The sequence below is a fragment of the Nematostella vectensis genome, chromosome 10, assembly GCF_932526225.1.
Source record: "Nematostella vectensis chromosome 10, jaNemVect1.1, whole genome shotgun sequence".
Classification (NCBI taxonomy): Eukaryota; Metazoa; Cnidaria; class Anthozoa; order Actiniaria; family Edwardsiidae; genus Nematostella; species Nematostella vectensis.
This window is the reverse complement of record NC_064043.1, coordinates 2117546-2136330: the sequence shown is the minus strand read 5'-3', so window position 1 is coordinate 2136330 and position 18785 is coordinate 2117546. Positions and strand designations below refer to the sequence as shown.

The 18785-nt window shown below is 41.7% G+C and overlaps 1 protein-coding gene across 3 annotated transcripts in view; it reads left to right on the top strand.

Annotated features, from left to right (window-relative positions):
• Window positions 1-1365: 1365 nt before the first annotated feature.
• Window positions 1366-18785, top strand: part of LOC5512175 — a 43949-nt gene continuing 26529 nt past the window's right edge. The window contains exons 1-8 of one of the 3 annotated variants that reach the window (XM_032381525.2): window positions 1366-1922; window positions 2637-2961; window positions 3082-3105; window positions 7543-7613; window positions 8135-8243; window positions 11574-11642; window positions 12116-12204; window positions 12571-12644. In XM_032381525.2, coding sequence (XP_032237416.2) covers window positions 2683-2961; window positions 3082-3105; window positions 7543-7613; window positions 8135-8243; window positions 11574-11642; window positions 12116-12204; window positions 12571-12644 — 715 coding nt within the window. In that variant the 5' untranslated portion in view covers window positions 1366-1922; window positions 2637-2682. Of the gene's footprint in view, window positions 1923-2636; window positions 2962-3081; window positions 3106-5085; window positions 6159-7542; window positions 7614-8134; window positions 8244-11573; window positions 11643-12115; window positions 12205-12570; window positions 12645-18785 lie in introns of those variants that run through there. The other 2 variants (XM_032381528.2, XM_032381527.2) reach the window with 2 other exon arrangements.

Below are 18785 nucleotides of genomic sequence, written 5' to 3'. Positions count from 1 at the left end.
CAGTTTCACCTTGTCAGCGGTATCCAAGCTTTCCAACAGTGCTTTGCGGTCCGCACTTTTAATCCCTCGTCGTTGTGCTGAAGCCAGCACAAGTTGATGGTTGCTTGTATTTTTCATCAAACATACAGCTATGAGCATATTAGGAGAGTGTCTCAGGACATCATGAAGTCTTTTGGGGAATAATTGAGTGCTTTGCTTATGGATATTTGCAAGCAAAGGTGGATTCATGATGATTTTTTCTTGTTTGGCTTTGCCTGGATGAGAAAATAATTTTCTAATGAATCACCACAGCTCTCCTAAATGCTGTCTTTTCTGAAACCAAATTGATTCCAAAATTGTTTACACTGCTATACTGGGTCTGTATGACCTGGAATTGATTTGTTTGGCTTCGGGGTGATAAGACTTATACAAAAAACATCTGACTTTGGGGAGAGGAGTGTTGACTGGCCCTCCCCCAGTGAATTTTTCCCTGGATCTCCCAGAATGCTTTCCAATCCGTAAAGGCATCTTCGTTGTTTTACAAGCCTTCAAGGAGTGGACATTGTGTTTTGGGGCCATGGAAATGAACCTGGAGGATCAGAATAAAGGTATCTATTTGTGTCTTGAGCTGTGTTTGCTGATCTCTCTCCCTTGTGTTGTATTTTGAGCGTTTTATTGAGAGGGGTGATTCTGCTTTTCTTTCCTTTTTCGATTTGAAATTTGTCAAAGAACCTGTGCTATTATTTTGCTTAAGAGTAGTTGCCAACACCTTGGTTGGATGCATATCTCCAAGATCATTTATCCCTTAGACTGATGTCTGAGTATCTTCATCTTGTTGTGTTTAGTTTGCATTTATGAATTTTTTGGGTTGTGGGTACTTCCCAAAGCCGGTACAGGCCGGTTGAGGGGTCAATGTGTTTACCAACACACCCTAAAAAATTATGCTTGCCTCACTGCCTGAGAACAATGCCTTTTTCGCAAGCTTAGGTGCATACAAAAGTGTAAGCAAATTCTGCTTGATAGACAAACAAGCCTCCATTTAGTTATGGCTGATATTCTAACAGATAATTTTTTATGTTAAAACCATTAGGGAAACCACAGGGAGCCCAAATTCTAAAAAGTATTTGCCTTTATAAATTCAAAGCAGCAGTGTCAACCCACTTTCGATATTTTTCCTGTATATTCACCGTCAAGGTAATCTTATTACAAAACCTTGCCTGAATCTGATGTTTTCTTGGGCATTTTTTTCTAAAAAAGCTATGCATATCATCCCTATCAATGAGTCCAGTCATGTACAAGTAAAAAAAAATTCTATTTTCTAGGTTAAAGATATTCACTTGCTAGAAATGGCATATATGTGATCCAGTCCACTGGTGTATGTCACAGCACAAGTCTAAAAAGGCCTAGTTATATTGATTAAAATCTAGGGGTGGTGGATTAATTAGTGATTTTATAAATGCCTTTGTCTAGAAGATCTGGTTACATCTCGGTTGGGATGGAAACCACGCATTGATGAGCTCCGGGTTTTTACCAGCCTTCTGTGCACCCATTAGCTCACTACACGAATCCTTGTACACTAAACCGAAGGCGAGCAAATAATTGATTTGCATCAAAGTTTGTTTAGCAGACTAGACGCCGTGTTTATCAAGGTTGCTAAAAGACAACAAAACGAGCAACCACTAAAGCTTGCGGGAAAGATCAATGTGACTTCGCTCGTCGTCTGTATCGGCATGCAATTAGTAGATTCTCTTCAATGAAGCCTTTACAGACAAGGCAAAACGTTCAAGTGATGTGATAATCGGCTCAGAAAGGTTCAATCTCGAATGTGGTTGTCCTAAACTTAAAACTACCCTTTACTCAAATGAACTTAACGCTACAAATTTCACAATGAAGAGAGTGAAATATTCCTCCTCACATCACATTTTCGTCTTATTTGAATTCAGGTAAGCTTAATCTTATATATTAAATTAATTTTATTAATATGCTTTAAGTGCCATTTTAGCAATGATTTGTTAGCATTTGTAACAGGTCGTTAGTGATAACATGACAAAGACTTTTGTGTGTAAACTTGTGTTTGCTTTTGGTTCTACGCTACACTTGAGTGGATTCGACAATTCCTTGTAAAGAAAACCGAATTGTGATATTGTAAACAAAGCTTTAAAACTAGATATCACATTACTAATCATTCACAAAGCACAAAATTCGTATGCGATTTTCTTGAGACGTGAGCGAAAAGTCGTGAGTGTCTAAATCAAAGCTCAAACATGTCGCATGCGATGGTTGTAGGCATAAATCGTAGCGTCTAAATCGGCCTTTACAGCAATAGGGAGGTCTCCAATGTAATACCCCCCCCTCCAAAAGAAAAAGAAAAATACTATATCTGACCTGGGCTAAAACATAAACGAATTTTAAATTAATGAAAACAAAGCCCTTTCTTTTGCTCCGACGAAGGGCTAACGCTCGAAACTACTACAAAACTTTTCTGTATTTAAATTGATGTGAAAACATACCTTTTCAGCATTGTGTTGATTTATTTTACTGATTCCATCACGCCTACACATAACGCCTATTTTTTCTATCATTTGTATACAGTTATCCTAGTTATACCAAATCTAGTCTAGATCACTTCTTTTTGTCTTTCTTCTTCTCTCTCGTAGTACATAGTATCAACATGATGCAAGCATCATAACAATCTGTGATAACATGGCGTACGACAAATCCATCATTGACATCGACATTAACTTCGATAATGAGCCATTCCGCGCCGGCAAGCCTCCGCGGCCTGTGATGCAGAAAAAGATCCCAAAAGATCGCATCACCATCATTCAGCCCAGTCTAGAGGCGCAGAAGACATCGCTGGAAATATCCAGGCGTGTTGTGGAACTGGAAAAGTTTCGGCGGGAAAGTCTCAGCGCAGTAGCCGCGCCTTTACTCGTTACGGCACTAATACGAAAGACGCACGACAGGCTCAAAACAATTAAGGTGGGTCAGCGGTTTTATTTTGTAAATGTCCTATTTCTAAAGACCGTTTTCATATGATATTTCAAACATTTATTGCGCTCTGATATTCTGACCGGATTTTGTGTTTTATCTTTCTTTCAGGAGCGTTCTCGTTCGTCTTTAAAGGTATGTTATGGGAAACCTTTTCCATGATTCTTGTGTTTAATTGTTTTTCTGCATAACAGCAACTATAAGCAGCCTGCCTTTATGCAACATTTTATCTATGTTGTGAGCCATTTTCTGGAAATATTAATGATAATCCCCCTCCCCTCCCCCACCTTCTTCATAAGCCCCCCCCCTGCCCTCATTTTTCCCCTTCTACATTATGACCCATCCAAAACATGTTGTTCTTACATTATATTACGAACATGGCTTTAATTACATTATATTACGAACATGGCTTTAATTACATTATATTACGAACATGGCTTTGATTACATTATATTACGAACATGGCTTTAATTACATTATATTACGAACATGGCTTTGATTACATTATATCACGAACATGGCTTTAATTACATTATATTACGAACATGGCTTTGATTACATTATATCACGAACATGGCTTTAATTACATTATATCACGAACATGGCTTTAATTACATTATATTACGAACATGGCTTTGATTACATTATATTACGAACATGGCTTTGATTACATTATATTACGAACATGGCTTTAATTACATTATATTACGTACATGGCTTTGATTACATTATATTACGAACATGGCTTTGATTACATTATATCACGAATAGGCTTTAATTACATTATATTACGAACATGGCTTTGATTACATTATATCACGAACATGGCTTTAATTACATTATATTACAAACATGGCTTTGATTACATTATATTACGAACATGGCTTTAATTACATTATATCACGAACATGGCTTTAATTACATTATATTACGAACATGGCTTTGATTATATTATACTACGAACATGGCTTTGATTACATTATATCACGAACATGGCTTTAATTACATTATATCACGAACATGGCTTTAATTACATTATATTACGAACATGGCTTTGATTACATTATATTACGAACATGGCTTTGATTACATTATATCACGAACATGGCTTTAATTACATTATATTACGAACATGGCTTTGATTACATTATATCACGAACATGGCTTTAATTACATTATATCACGAACATGGCTTTAATTACATTATATTACGAACATGGCTTTGATTACATTATATTACGAACATGGCTTTGATTACATTATATTACGAACATGGCTTTAATTACATTATATTACGTACATGGCTTTGATTACATTATATTACGAACATGGCTTTGATTACATTATATCACGAATAGGCTTTAATTACATTATATTACGAACATGGCTTTGATTACATTATATCACGAACATGGCTTTAATTACATTATATTACAAACATGGCTTTGATTACATTATATTACGAACATGGCTTTAATTACATTATATCACGAACATGGCTTTAATTACATTATATTACGAACATGGCTTTGATTATATTATACTACGAACATGGCTTTGATTACATTATATCACGAACATGGCTTTAATTGCATTATATTACGAACATGGCTTTGATCACATTATATTACGAACATGGCTTTGATTACATTATATCACGAACATGGCTTTAATTACCTTATTTACAAACATGGCTTTGATCACATTATATTACAAACATGGCTTTAATTACATTATATTACGAACATGGCTTTAATTACATTATATTACGGACATGGCTTTGATCACATTATATTACGAACATGGCTTTGGTTACATTATATTACGAACATGGCTTTGATTACATTATATCACGAACATGGCTTTGATTACATTATATTACGAACATGGCTTTGATTACATTATATTACGAACATGGCTTTGATTACATTATATTACGAACATGGCTTTGATTACATTATATCACGAACATGGCTTTAATTACCTTATTTACAAACATGGCTTTGATCGCATTATATTACGAACATGGCTTTAATTACATTATATTACGAACATGGCTTTAATTACATTATATCACGAACATGGCTTTGATTACATTATATTACGAACATGGCTTTAATTACATTATATCACGAACATGGCTTTAATTACATTATATCACGAACATGGCTTTAATTACATTATATTACGAACATGGCTTTAATTACATTATATTACGAACATGGCTTTAATTACATTATATTACGAACATAGCTTTGAGCGGCTATAATGCTTCTTTGATCTCCGTCTTTTCAGTAGTCAAGCGTTAAATACATACATGAAATCACGACCAATTTCCTTGCTTTTTCCTAAGTACTAAAGTACTTTTATCAACAACCGCCAACCAATGAAAAGCGGCCCTCTTTCCCATCAGAAAGAATGTCAATATTAGTCATCATTTCCCACAGATGTTGTGGAAATTCACATTGATTAACGTCACACTCTGGCAATAGAATCGGGAAATCCTTCAAAGTCTTGGACTGAATATGAGTTATGTGTTTGCTTTGAACGTTGAGTTAGAAGGTAAAAAATAAAAATAAAAATTGAGACAAAATAGAAAGATGGAGGCGCAAACGTCGTGTCTCTTTAACGACGAAAAGACGTAATTAAATATCTCGCTGGTTTTCGAATGAAAATGCAGTGATTTCACACTGTGAGGGTAGCACTGGCAGTCTTGGCGCTAACACGCAATTCTAAAAACAAAACGTCACTAAATAATGGCTTTGGCTTTCAAGTCAAATATATTACGTCCGCAGTCCGGAACTCATAAAGTGCTTAAATGAAAAAGAGGGTTAATGTATTGACACGAAGAGTTTCCACAAATCTGAAACAAAGATCAACTCTTGAGTTGTCAGACAAGTTGTCATGGCGAGGGTCGATGGCGGAAAAAAGACTCTCGTAGAATCCCACTAGAACGGCAAGTCTGTGATCGACAATTGCAGACTTTGTCAAATAGAAATTATCCATCGCCGTCTGGAATGGGGAGCGAAAAGTCAGGTGATTTTTTGAGCGTCGAAGTGAAAGCGAGATCTCGTAGATCGTCAAGTATTCACGAAGTAGGATTAGCTCAGGAACTAAAGCTTCGCTTGTCACGCAGAAAGGCCATGGCGTACTATGCCAACCGTAGCGTGAAACGCAACGCTCGCAAGGTATTTATAATGGACTTTAAAAGTCTTAATTTCTGGTTTATTATTTTTTTACAAAAAGTACAAAATGTGAGATTATTGTTCCATATTTTATGGTTCCTTATTTTAGAATTTTTTTTTCATTGCCTCAAGTGATTTTCTTTCTATTTTCGTTAACATTTCATTTATTTGTTTTTTTCCTAGAAAAAGCTACAGGATGAACGTTTTTGTTTCGATTTGCTAGTTTTATATTTCTTGATTCCTTCTCACGGCTTCGCGGTTTCATTTTAAAGTACACTAAACTAACTTATTAGACACCTATTTTTGTCGGTTTTCCCGGGTAATAATAAATGTGTAGACTTTTGGGAGACTTTTTGACAAAATGTTCCATTAACTCCATTTGCGGTACGCTAATTTTCAGCATGTTTGTATTGCTGAAGATGTACGAAGTGAGATGAATTATGGTGGATTAATCTCGTCATTTTTCAAACCTTTCTTTGTGGTGTTGCATAAGTGGCCAAAGGCGACTTCGTGATTGCCCCGGTTTCTTTTCCTATTTTTTATTTATTTCTACTATAATAAATTAAAAAGCTCAGTCCTAAAACATTACTTTAGACTTAAGATTCTTTCACCAGGTCCTGGCAATAAACCTAATACGTATACGAGGCAAATTATCTATACGAATGACAGAATCATTTTGACCGAGGCAGAATGGCTTATGGCCCGTTTGTGAACGGGTAATTAGCTTAACCCTAGATAATCTCTGTAAGGATTGCAATTAGATATTTTTTTTATTCATGACAGAGGCAAGTGCACGGCCTTAAAGGTAGCAGTCTTCTTTGCGGTTATCCAAGGCTTTCCAGACTAACAAACGCGGACGCCCGAAATTAAATTGAAATTATCCGCCACTTTTGAGTTCATCGTCACAATAACGTGAAAGAAATATGGTTTCAATATAACTGATATCCGTTTATTTAATTATGTTATGTCTATTTTGTCGTCGTTTTCCCACTTGTTGTTGTTGCCCGAAATTGAAAAATCTTATCAAAATTTGGTGTGAAATATCCAAATCAATGTTACGTTTCTGTGGCAACTTCACTAAAGTAACCGCGCGGACTTGTCCGTTCAATCGGTGTCATGAGCTACGATACATGTAATAAGCCAATCAGCTGTTCAAGCCATACGATCGAAATTGTTTACTTTTCTCGTACTTTTCTGTTTGCTTTGCGCTGCTTTGTTTGTCAAACCACAGAGAGGCGCAAAAATCGATTCGCTAATACACTCAACATGTAACCAATTTGCATACCAGACTCATTTTTCGTTTAAATCCACGGCAATGACAGCAGTAGATAGTTTCACGACTAGAAACTGGAATGAGATTATAGTTTTTCGTGTGATTCCCCAACAGCCGATTGAGAAGTTCCAGTGGGCGGCAAGGGTTGTCCATGTGCTGGTGTCTTCTTGTATGCGGTGGCGAAGGTGAGAACGCAGAATTTCTCCTTTCCCTAATTCACCCAATAAACACCTCGACTTCTACTGTACATCATTTGGGGTTTATTTGGGCTCATTTTGATTGGAATATTTCAGAAAACATGTTAGGAATCGAATAAAGAGAGCATATAAGATATGTTATGCTCTCTTGATCGAGTACATAATATTGTGTTGCCGTTGGTATTGTTTAAATTTGCTTTGCTTTGCTTTTCGTATTTCCTTCTCTAAAGTGAAAATCTTTACAAGTTTTTAAATTAAGTGAGAAAATGGCCCTTTGCATTTAGGTTTATTGTTTATGAAAGAAAAAATGAATAAACCCATCAGAGCAAAAGCTAGCTTAGCTTTCAACAGAAATAGCTAGAGATACTTTCTTATTTTCACAACGAAAAAAAATCTACAATATATCAAAAAAGTGGAACCTTTAAAAATCAACCTATCAGAAAGAAGGCTTGCTGCAATGTTTAGATATGACACTAATACTGTGACATTTTTTCGATCTGTAAATCAAGATACAAAAAGACAAATGAAAAACCCACGACCTCACTTACCCGAGCTCCGACCAAGAGGAAACCGAGCGGGATTGGGTTCGACTCGAAAACCTTCAAAGAGAAGAGCAAGGTGGGTAGACCAGATCGCATGACCCCGGCTAAGCGCGTGCGAAAAGGCACGTGATCACATCGTGACTCGTGTGAACAAGTCATGTCACGTGATAAGATTGGCTCAAGGAAAACTAATCACATGTGTTATGCGTTCGACTTCCACTGGCTGGTTCTCAGAAAGGCGCAAGTCCAAGAACATGCGCAATGTTTGGGAGAGTCAAGTCCAAGAACACGCCAATGCTAGGGAGAGTCAAGTCCAAAAACACGCCAATGCTAGGGAGAGTCAAGTCCAAGAACACGCCAATGCTAGGGAGAGTCAAGTCCACGAACACGCCAATGCTAGGGAGAGTCAAGTCCAAGAACACGCCAATGCTAGGGAGAGTCAAGTCCAAAAACACGCCAATGCTAGGGAGAGTCAAGTCCAAGAACACGCCAATGCTAGGGAGAGTCAAGTCCAAGAACACGCCAATGCTAGGGAGAGTCAAGTCCAAAAACACGCGCAATGCTAGGGAGAGTCAAGTCCAAGAACACGCCAATGCTAGGGAGAGTCAAGTCCAAGAACACGCCAATGCTAGGGAGAGTCAAGTCCAAGAACACGCCAATGCTAGGGAGAGTCAAGTCCAAGAACACGCCAATGCTAGGGAGAGTCAAGTCCAAGAACACGCCAATGCTAGGGAGAGTCAAGTCCAAGAACACGCCAATGCTTGGGAGAGTCAAGTCCAAGAACACGCCAATGCTAGGGAGAGTCAAGTCCAAGAACACGCCAATGCTAGGAAGAGTCAAGTCCAAGAACACGCCAATGCTAGGGAGAGTCAAGTTCAAGAATACGCCAATGCTTGGGAGAGTCAAGTCCAAGAACACGCGCAATGCTAGGGAGAGTCAAGTCCAAGAATACGCGCAATGCTAGGGAGAGTCAAGTCCAAGAACACGCCAATGCTAGGGAGAGTCAAGTCCAAGAACACGCGCAATGCTAGGGAGAGTCAAGTCCAAGAATACGCGCAATGCTAGGGAGAGTCAAGTCCAAGAACACGCCAATGCTAGGGAGAGTCAAGTCCAAGAACACGCGCAATGCTAGGGAGAGTCAAGTCCAAGAATACGCCAATGCTTGGGAGAGTCAAGTCCAAGAACACGCGCAATGCTAGGGAGAGTCAAGTCCAAGAACACGCGCAATGCTAGGGAGAGTCAAGTCCAAGAACACGCCAATGCTAGGGAGAGTCAAGTCCAAGAACGCGCCAGTGCTAGGGAGAGTCAAGTCCAAGAACACGCCAATGCTAGGGAGAGTCAAGTCCAAGAACACGCCAATGCTATGGAGAGTCAAGTCCAAGAACACACGCAATGCTAGGGAGAGTCAAGTCCAAGAACACGCGCAATGCTAGGGAGAGTCAAGTCCAAGAACACGCCAATGCTAGGGAGAGTCAAGTCCAAGAACACGCCAATGTTTGGGAGAGTCAAGTCCAAGAACACGCCAATGCTAGGGAGAGTCAAGTCCACGAACACGCCAATGCTAGGGAGAGTCAAGTCCAAGAACACGCCAATGTTTGGGAGAGTCAAGTCTAAGAACACGCCAATGCTAGGGAGAGTCAAGTCCAAGAACACGTCAATGCTAGGGAGAGTCAAGTCCAAGAACACGCCAATGCTAGGGAGAGTCAAGTCCAAGAACACGCCAATGCTAGGGAGAGTCAAGTCCAAGAACACGCCAATGCTTGGGAGAGTCAAGTCCAAGAACACGCGCAATGCTTGGGAGAGTCAAGTCCAAGAACACGCCAATGCTTGGGAGAGTCAAGTCCACGAACACGCGCAATGCTTGGGAGAGTCAAGTCCAAGAACACGCCAATGCTTGGGAGAGTCAAGTCCAAGAACACGCCAATGCTAGGGAGAGTCAAGTCCAAGAACACGCCAATGCTTGGGAGAGTCAAGTCCAAGAACACGCCAATGCTTGGGAGAGTCAAGTCCAAGAACACGCGCAATGCTTGGGAGAGTCAAGTCCAAGAACACGCGCAATGCTTGGGAGAGTTAAGTCCAAGAACACGCCAATGCTAGGGAGAGTCAAGTCCAAGAACGCGCCAGTGCTAGGGAGAGTCAAGTCCAAGAACACGCCAATGCTTGGGAGAGTCAAGTCCAAGAACACGCGCAATGCTTGGGAGAGTCAAGCCCAAGAACACGCGCAATGCTAGGGAGAGTCAAGTCCAAGAACACGCCAATGCTAGGGAGAGTCAAGTCCAAGAACGCGCCAGTGCTAGGGAGAGTCAAGTCCAAGAACACGCCAATGCTAGGGAGAGTCAAGTCCAAGAACACGCCAATGCTATGGAGAGTCAAGTCCAAGAACACGCGCAATGCTAGGGAGAGTCAAGTCCAAGAACACGCCAATGCTAGGGAGAGTCAAGTCCAAGAACACGCGCAATGCTAGGGAGAGTCAAGTCCAAGAACACGCGCAATGCTAGGGAGAGTCAAGTCCAAGAACACGCCAATGCTAGGGAGAGTCAAGTCCAAGAACACGCCAATGTTTGGGAGAGTCAAGTCCAAGAACACGCCAATGCTAGGGAGAGTCAAGTCCACGAACACGCCAATGCTAGGGAGAGTCAAGTCCAAGAACACGCCAATGTTTGGGAGAGTCAAGTCTAAGAACACGCCAATGCTAGGGAGAGTCAAGTCCAAGAACACGTCAATGCTAGGGAGAGTCAAGTCCAAGAACACGCCAATGCTAGGGAGAGTCAAGTCCAAGAACACGCCAATGCTAGGGAGAGTCAAGTCCAAGAACACGCCAATGCTTGGGAGAGTCAAGTCCAAGAACACGCGCAATGCTTGGGAGAGTCAAATCCAAGAACACGCCAATGCTTGGGAGAGTCAAGTCCACGAACACGCGCAATGCTTGGGAGAGTCAAGTCCAAGAACACGCCAATGCTTGGGAGAGTCAAGTCCAAGAACACGCCAATGCTAGGGAGAGTCAAGTCCAAGAACACGCCAATGCTTGGGAGAGTCAAGTCCAAGAACACGCCAATGCTTGGGAGAGTCAAGTCCAAGAACACGCGCAATGCTTGGGAGAGTCAAGTCCAAGAACACGCGCAATGCTTGGGAGAGTTAAGTCCAAGAACACGCGCAATGCTTGGGAGAGTCAAGCCCAAGAACACGCCAATGCTAGGAAGAGTCAAGTCCAAGAACACGCCAATGCTAGGGAGAGTCAAGTCCAAGAACACGCCAATTTAAGCGTGAGCCCTCTCTCCTCCCTCGTCCCCAACGATAAACCACTGAAACTAGTTACATGTGGTGTTTGTCAATCATTCTATTACAAGAGTAGGACCCCTTTAATCTCCCAGGAGTTCAATAAAAACCTGATGATGTTGTGTTACAGATCTCCGAGGATATCCGTGCGATCCTGACAACTGTCCCGAGACGAAGGACGCTCGAGCAGCTCAAGAAGGTGATTTGTTATAAGATTTAATTAAATAAGTCGGCTTTTATTTTACAGTCTTCTTTCAATTTTTTTAAATCTATTTTATACCAAATAACCACATTTTATTAGCCCATATTCTAAAAACGCTCCAATGTGTACAAACATTAGAATCAATTCGAGGCTCGTAGTAAAGTGCTAGAGTTTGGAGACACTCTCGTCTTGATGCTTTTGTCTGCCAGCATTGGTCTGTATATAGGGCCTGGGCTATTGCAAGACGACGTACCGATGTCTCGCTTTCGTGCCCAAACGCCTACATGTGGTAGTTAGTCGCATCTTTAGGCTCGTACGTTACTGTTGCTTCAGGGATAAGGCAGGGGTGCGAGGAGGAGGGAGCGCCAAGCTACAGTGATACCAGTGTGTGATTGATTGAAAAAAAAAACGTGGTGTTATTAATGGCTTTTTTCCTACTTATCGACCTGCCATTTTTTTCGTTATCACAGGTTCAGCGGCTGTGTCGCACCACGCGCGCGTTCAATATATTTCCTCTCGAGCGTGAAATGGATCTCGCCCGATACGTGGCCTACGAGAGGTACGTGTGACGTCATCGGTATTGCGTTGCGGATAAACAGTTTTCAACAAAGGCCACATTCAAACACCGGTACATGACTAGTAAAGGGCAAAGGAGACTATAGTAGGGAGATTTTGGTATAATAACTAGAACCATCAAGGGGGATCAAACTTAGTTCGGGTTATCTAGAAATTGCGTGAATGGAGATAATATATATAGAAAATATTGTCAATAAAATGTGGCCTTAAACACGACCAGTTGAAAAGTAAAAGAAACTGCTGTTTTAAAATCGTGTTTTATTACATAGTGAGTTATCTAGGGTTGGTTTTCGGAACTCATCAGTAATGACCAAGGGAAAAGTAGACCGTGAATTGTCCCTTTTTTCAGGTACGATAACGCACGAGTGGTAGCTTGTCAAGACCGCCTGCCTGAACGCTTTTACTATGTGCTCTCTGGGAGAAGTAAGTATTTGATCGACAATTTGCAAGATTATTAAGGTATAAGTGTGAAAATACCGCTTCAATCATAGACGCTGCATAACTGGCTTTCTTACGTCTCCTAGTCAGTAGAGTCTGCGCTTTCTTATGTCGCCTAGTCAGTAAGATCTGCGCTTTCTTATGTCTCCCAGTCAGTAAGGTCTGCGCTTTCTTATGTCTCCTAGTCAGTAAGATCTGCGCTTTCTTATGTCTCCCAGTCAGTAAGATCTGCGCTTTCTTATGTCTCCTAGTCAGTAAGATCTGCGCTTTCTTATGTCTCCTAGTCAGTAAGATCTGCGCTTTCTTATGTATCATAGTCAGTAAGATCTGCGCTTTCTTATGTCTCCCAGTCAGTAAGGTCTGCTCTTTCTTATGTCTCCTAGTCAGTAAGGTCTGCGCTTTCTTATGTCTCCCAGTCAGTAAGATCTGCGCTTTCTTATGTCTGCCAGTCAGTAAGATCTGCGCTTTCTTATGTCGCCTAGTCAGTAAGATCTGCGCTTTCTTATGTCTCCTAGTCAGTAAGGTATGCGCTTTCTTATGTCTCCTAGTCAGTAAGGTCTGCGCTTTCTTAAGTCTCCTAGTCAGTAAGGTCTGCGCTTTCTTATGTCTCCTAGTCAGTAAGATCTGCGCTTTCTTACGTCTCCTAGTCAGTAAGATCTGCGCTTTCTTATGTCTCCTAGTCAGTAAGATCTGCGCTTTCTTATGTCTCCTAGTCAGTAAGATCTGCGCTTTCTTATGTCTCCGAGTCAGTAAGGTCTGCGCTTTCTTATGTCTCCCAGTCAGTAAGATCTGTGCTTTCTTATGTCTCCTAGTCAGTAAGATCTGCGCTTTCTTATGTCTCCTAGTCAGTAAGGTCTGCGCTTTCTTATGTCTCCTAGTCAGTAAGGTCTGCGCTTTCTTATGTCTCCTAGTCAGTTAGGTCTGCGCTTTCTTATGTCTCCTAGTCAGTAAGGTCTGCGCTTTCTTATGTCTCCTAGTCAGTAAGATCTGCGCTTTCTTACGTCTCCTAGTCAGTAAGATCTGCGCTTTCTGCTTTCTTATGTCTCCTAGTCAGTAAGATCTGCGCTTTCTTATGTCTCCTAGTCAGTAAGGTCTGCGCTTTCTTATGTCTCCTAGTCAGTAAGGTCTGCGCTTTCTTACGTCTCCTAGTCAGTAAGGTCAGCGCTTTCTTATGTCTCCTAGTCAGTAAGATCTGCGCTTTCTTATGTATCATAGTCAGTAAGATCTGCGCTTTCTTATGTCTCCCAGTCAGTAAGGTCTGCTCTTTCTTATGTCTCCTAGTCAGTAAGGTCTGCGCTTTCTTATGTCTCCCAGTCAGTAAGATCTGCGCTTTCTTATGTCTGCCAGTCAGTAAGATCTGCGCTTTCTTATGTCGCCTAGTCAGTAAGATCTGCGCTTTCTTATGTCTCCTAGTCAGTAAGGTATGCGCTTTCTTATGTCTCCTAGTCAGTAGGGTCTGCGCTTTCTTAAGTCTCCTAGTCAGTAAGGTCTGCGCTTTCTTATGTCTCCTAGTCAGTAAGATCTGCGCTTTCTTACGTCTCCTAGTCAGTAAGATCTGCGCTTTCTTATGTCTCCTAGTCAGTAAGATCTGCGCTTTCTTATGTCTCCTAGTCAGTAAGATCTGCGCTTTCTTATGTCGCCTAGTCAGTAAGATCTGCGCTTTCTTATGTCTCCTAGTCAGTAAGGTCTGCGCTTTCTTATGTCTCCTAGTCAGTAAGGTCTGCGCTTTCTTAAGTCTCCTAGTCAGTAAGGTCTGCGCTTTCTTATGTCTCCTAGTCAGTAAGATCTGCGCTTTCTTACGTCTCCTAGTCAGTAAGATCTGCGCTTTCTTATGTCTCCTAGTCAGTAAGATCTGCGCTTTCTTATGTCTCCTAGTCAGTAAGATCTGCGCTTTCTTATGTCTCCCAGTCAGTAAGGTCTGCGCTTTCTTATGTCTCCTAGTCAGTAAGATCTGTGCTTTCTTATGTCTCCTAGTCAGTAAGGTCTGCGCTTTCTTATGTCTCCTAGTCAGTAAGGTCTGCGCTTTCTTATGTCTCCTAGTCAGTAAGATCTGCGCTTTCTTATGTCTCCTAGTCACTAAGATCTGCGCTTTCTTATGTCTCCTAGTCAGTAAGGTCTGCGCTTTCTTATGTCTCCCAGTCAGTAAGATCTGCGCTTTCTTATGTCTCCCAGTCAGTAAGGTCTGCGCTTTCTTATGTCTCCTAGTCAGTAAGATCTGCGCTTTCTTATGTCTCCTAGTCAGTAAGATCTGCGCTTTCTTATGTCTCCTAGTCAGTAAGATCTGCGCTTTCTTATGTCTCCCAGTCAGTAAGATCTGCGATTTCTTATGTCTCCTAGTTAGTAAGGTCTGCACTTTCTTATGTCTCCTAGTCAGTAAGGTCTGCGCTTTCTTACGTCTCCTAGTCAGTAAGGTCTGCGCTTTCTTATGTCGCCTAGTCAGTAAGGTCTGCGCTTTCTTATGTCTCCTAGTCAGTAAGGTCTGCGCTTTCTTATGTCTCCTAGTCAGTAAGGTCTGCGCTTTCTTATGTCTCCTAGTCAGTATGGTCTGCGCTTTCTTATGTCTCCTAGTCAGTAAGGTCTGCGCTTTCTTATGTCTCCCAGTCAGTAAGATCTGCGCTTTCTTATGTCTCCCAGTCAGTAAGGTCTGCGCTTTCTTATGTCTCCTAGTCACTAAGATCTGCGCTTTCTTATGTCTCCTAGTCAGTAAGATCTGCGCTTTCTTATGTCTCCTAGTCAGTAAGGTCTGCGCTTTTTTATGTCTCCTAGTCAGTAAGATCTGCGCTTTCTTATGTCTCCTAGTCACTAAGATCTGCGCTTTCTTATGTCTCCTAGTCAGTAAGGTCTGCGCTTTCTTATGTCTCCCAGTCAGTAAGATCTGCGCTTTCTTATGTCTCCCAGTCAGTAAGGTCTGCGCTTTCTTATGTCTCCTAGTCACTAAGATCTGCGCAGTCTTATGTCTCCTAGTCAGTAAGATCTGCGCTTTCCTATGTCTCCTAGTCAGTAAGGTCTGCGCTTTCTTACGTCTCCTAGTCAGTAAGGTCTGCGCTTTCTTATGTCTCCTAGTCACTAAGATCTGCGCTTTCTTATGTCTCCTAGTCAGTAAGATCTGCGCTTTCTTATGTCTCCTAGTCAGTAAGGTCTGCGCTTTCTTATGTCTCCCAGTCAGTAAGATCTGTGCTTTCTTATGTCTCCTAGTCAGTAAGATCTGCGCTTTCTTATGTCTCCTAGTCAGTAAGGTCTGCGTTTTCTTATGTCTCCTAGTCAGTAAGGTCTGCGCTTTCTTATGTCTCCTAGTCAGTAAGGTCTGCGCTTTCTTATGTCTCCTAGTCAGTAAGGTCTGCGCTTTCTTATGTCTCCCAGTCAGTAAGGTCTGCGCTTTCTTATGTCTCCTAGTCAGTAAGATCTGTGCTTTCTTATGTCTCCTAGTCAGTAAGGTCTGCGCTTTCTTATGTCTCCCAGTCAGTAAGATCTGCGCTTTCTTATGTCTCCCATTCAGTAAGATCTGCGCTTTCTTATGTCTCCTAGTCAGTAAGGTCTGCGCTTTCTTATGTCTCCCAGTCAGTAAGATCTGCGCTTTCTTATGTCTCCTAGTCAGTAAGATCTACGCTTTCTTATGTCTCCTAGTCAGTAAGATCTGCGCTTTCTTATGTATCGTAGTCAGTAAGATCTGCGCTTTCTTATGTCTCCCAGTCAGTAAGGTCTGCGCTTTCTTATGTCTCCTAGTCAGTAAGGTCTGCGCTTTCTTATGTCTCCCAGTCAGTAAGATCTGCGCTTTCTTATGTCTCCTAGTCAGTAAGATCTGCGCTTTCTTATGTCTCCTAGTCAGTAAGGTCTGCGCTTTCTTATGTCTCCCAGTCAGTAAGATCTGTGCTTTCTTATGTCTCCTAGTCAGTAAGATCTGCGCTTTCTTATGTCTCCTAGTCAGTAACGTCTGCGCTTTCTTATGTCTCCTAGTCAGTAAGGTCTGCGCTTTCTTATGTCTCCTAGTCAGTAAGGTCTGCGCTTTCTTATGTCTCCTAGTCAGTAAGATCTGCGCTTTCTTACGTCTCCTAGTCAGTAAGATCTGCGCTTTCTGCTTTCTTATGTCTCCTAGTCAGTAAGATCTGCGCTTTCTTATGTCTCCTAGTCAGTAAGGTCTGCGCTTTCTTATGTCTCCTAGTCAGTAAGATCTGCGCTTTCTTATGTCTCCTAGTCAGTAAGGTCTGCGCTTTCTTATGTCTCCTAGTCAGTAAGGTCTGCGCTTTCTTATGTCTCCTAGTCAGTAAGATCTGCGCTTTCTTATGTCTCCTAGTCAGTAAGGTCTGCGCTTTCTTATGTCTCCCAGTCAGTAAGATCTGCGCTTTCTTATGTCTCCCATTCAGTAAGATCTGCGCTTTCTTATGTCTCCTAGTCAGTAAGGTCTGCGCTTTCTTATGTCTCCCAGTCAGTAAGATCTGCGCTTTCTTATGTCTCCTAGTCAGTAAGATCTACGCTTTCTTATGTCTCCTAGTCAGTAAGATCTGCGCTTTCTTATGTATCGTAGTCAGTAAGATCTGCGCTTTCTTATGTCTCCCAGTCAGTAAGGTCTGCGCTTTCTTATGTCTCCTAGTCAGTAAGGTCTGCGCTTTCTTATGTCTCCCAGTCAGTAAGATCTGCGCTTTCTTATGTCTCCTAGTCAGTAAGATCTGCGCTTTCTTATGTCTCCTAGTCAGTAAGGTCTGCGCTTTCTTATGTCTCCCAGTCAGTAAGATCTGTGCTTTCTTATGTCTCCTAGTCAGTAAGATCTGCGCTTTCTTATGTCTCCTAGTCAGTAACGTCTGCGCTTTCTTATGTCTCCTAGTCAGTAAGGTCTGCGCTTTCTTATGTCTCCTAGTCAGTAAGGTCTGCGCTTTCTTATGTCTCCTAGTCAGTAAGATCTGCGCTTTCTTACGTCTCCTAGTCAGTAAGATCTGCGCTTTCTGCTTTCTTATGTCTCCTAGTCAGTAAGATCTGCGCTTTCTTATGTCTCCTAGTCAGTAAGGTCTGCGCTTTCTTATGTCTCCTAGTCAGTAAGATCTGCGCTTTCTTATGTCTCCTAGTCAGTAAGGTCTGCGCTTTCTTATGTCTCCTAGTCAGTAAGGTCTGCGCTTTCTTATGTCTCCTAGTCAGTAAGATCTGCGCTTTCTTATGTCTCCCAGTCAGTAAGGTCTGCGCTTTCTTATGTCTCCTAGTCAGTAAGGTCAGCGCTTTCTTATGTCTCCTAGTCAGTAAGATCTGCGCTTTCTTATGTCTCCTAGTCAGTAAGGTCTGCGCTTTCTTATGTCTCCCAGTCAGTAAGATCTGCGCTTTCTTATGTCTCCTAGTCAGTAAGGTCTGCGCTTTCTTATGTCTCTAAGTCAGTAAGGTCTGCGCTTTCTTATGTCTCCTAGTCAGTAAGGTCTGCGCTTTCTTATGTCTCCCAGTCAGTAAGGTGTGCGCTTTCTTACGTCTCCCAGTCAGTAAGGTCTGCGCTTTCTTATGTCTCCTAGTCAGTAAGATCTGCGCTTTCTTACGTCTCCTAGTCAGTAAGGTCTGCGCTTTCTTACGTCTCCTAGTCAGTAAGATCTGTGCTTTCTTATGTCTCCTAGTCAGTAAGGTCTGCGCTTTCTTATGTCTCCCAGTCAGTAAGGTCTGCGCTTTCTTATGTCTCCTAGTCAGTAAGGTCTGCGCTTTCTTATGTCTCCTAGTCAGTAAGGTCTGCGCTTTCTTATGTCTCCTAGTCAGTAAGATCTGCGCTTTCTTATGTCTCCCAGTCAGTAAGGTCTGCGCTTTCTTACGTCTCCTAGTCAGTAAGGTCTGCGCTTTCTTATGTCTCCCAGTCAGTAAGGTCTGCGCTTTCTTACGTCTCCTAGTCAGTAAGGTCTGCGCTTTCTTATGTATCCCAGTCAGTAAGATCTGCGCTTTCTTATGTCTCCTAGTCAGTAAGGTCTGCGCTTTCTTATGTCTCCTAGTCAGTAAGATCTGCGCTTTCTTATGTCTCCTAGTCAGTAAGATCTGCGCTTTCTTACGTCTCCTAGTCAGTAATGTCTGCGCTTTCTTATGTCTCCCAGTCAGTAAGGTCTGCGCTTTCTTATGTCTCCTAGTCAGTAAGGTCTGCGCTTTCTTATGTCTCCCAGTCAGTAAGATCTG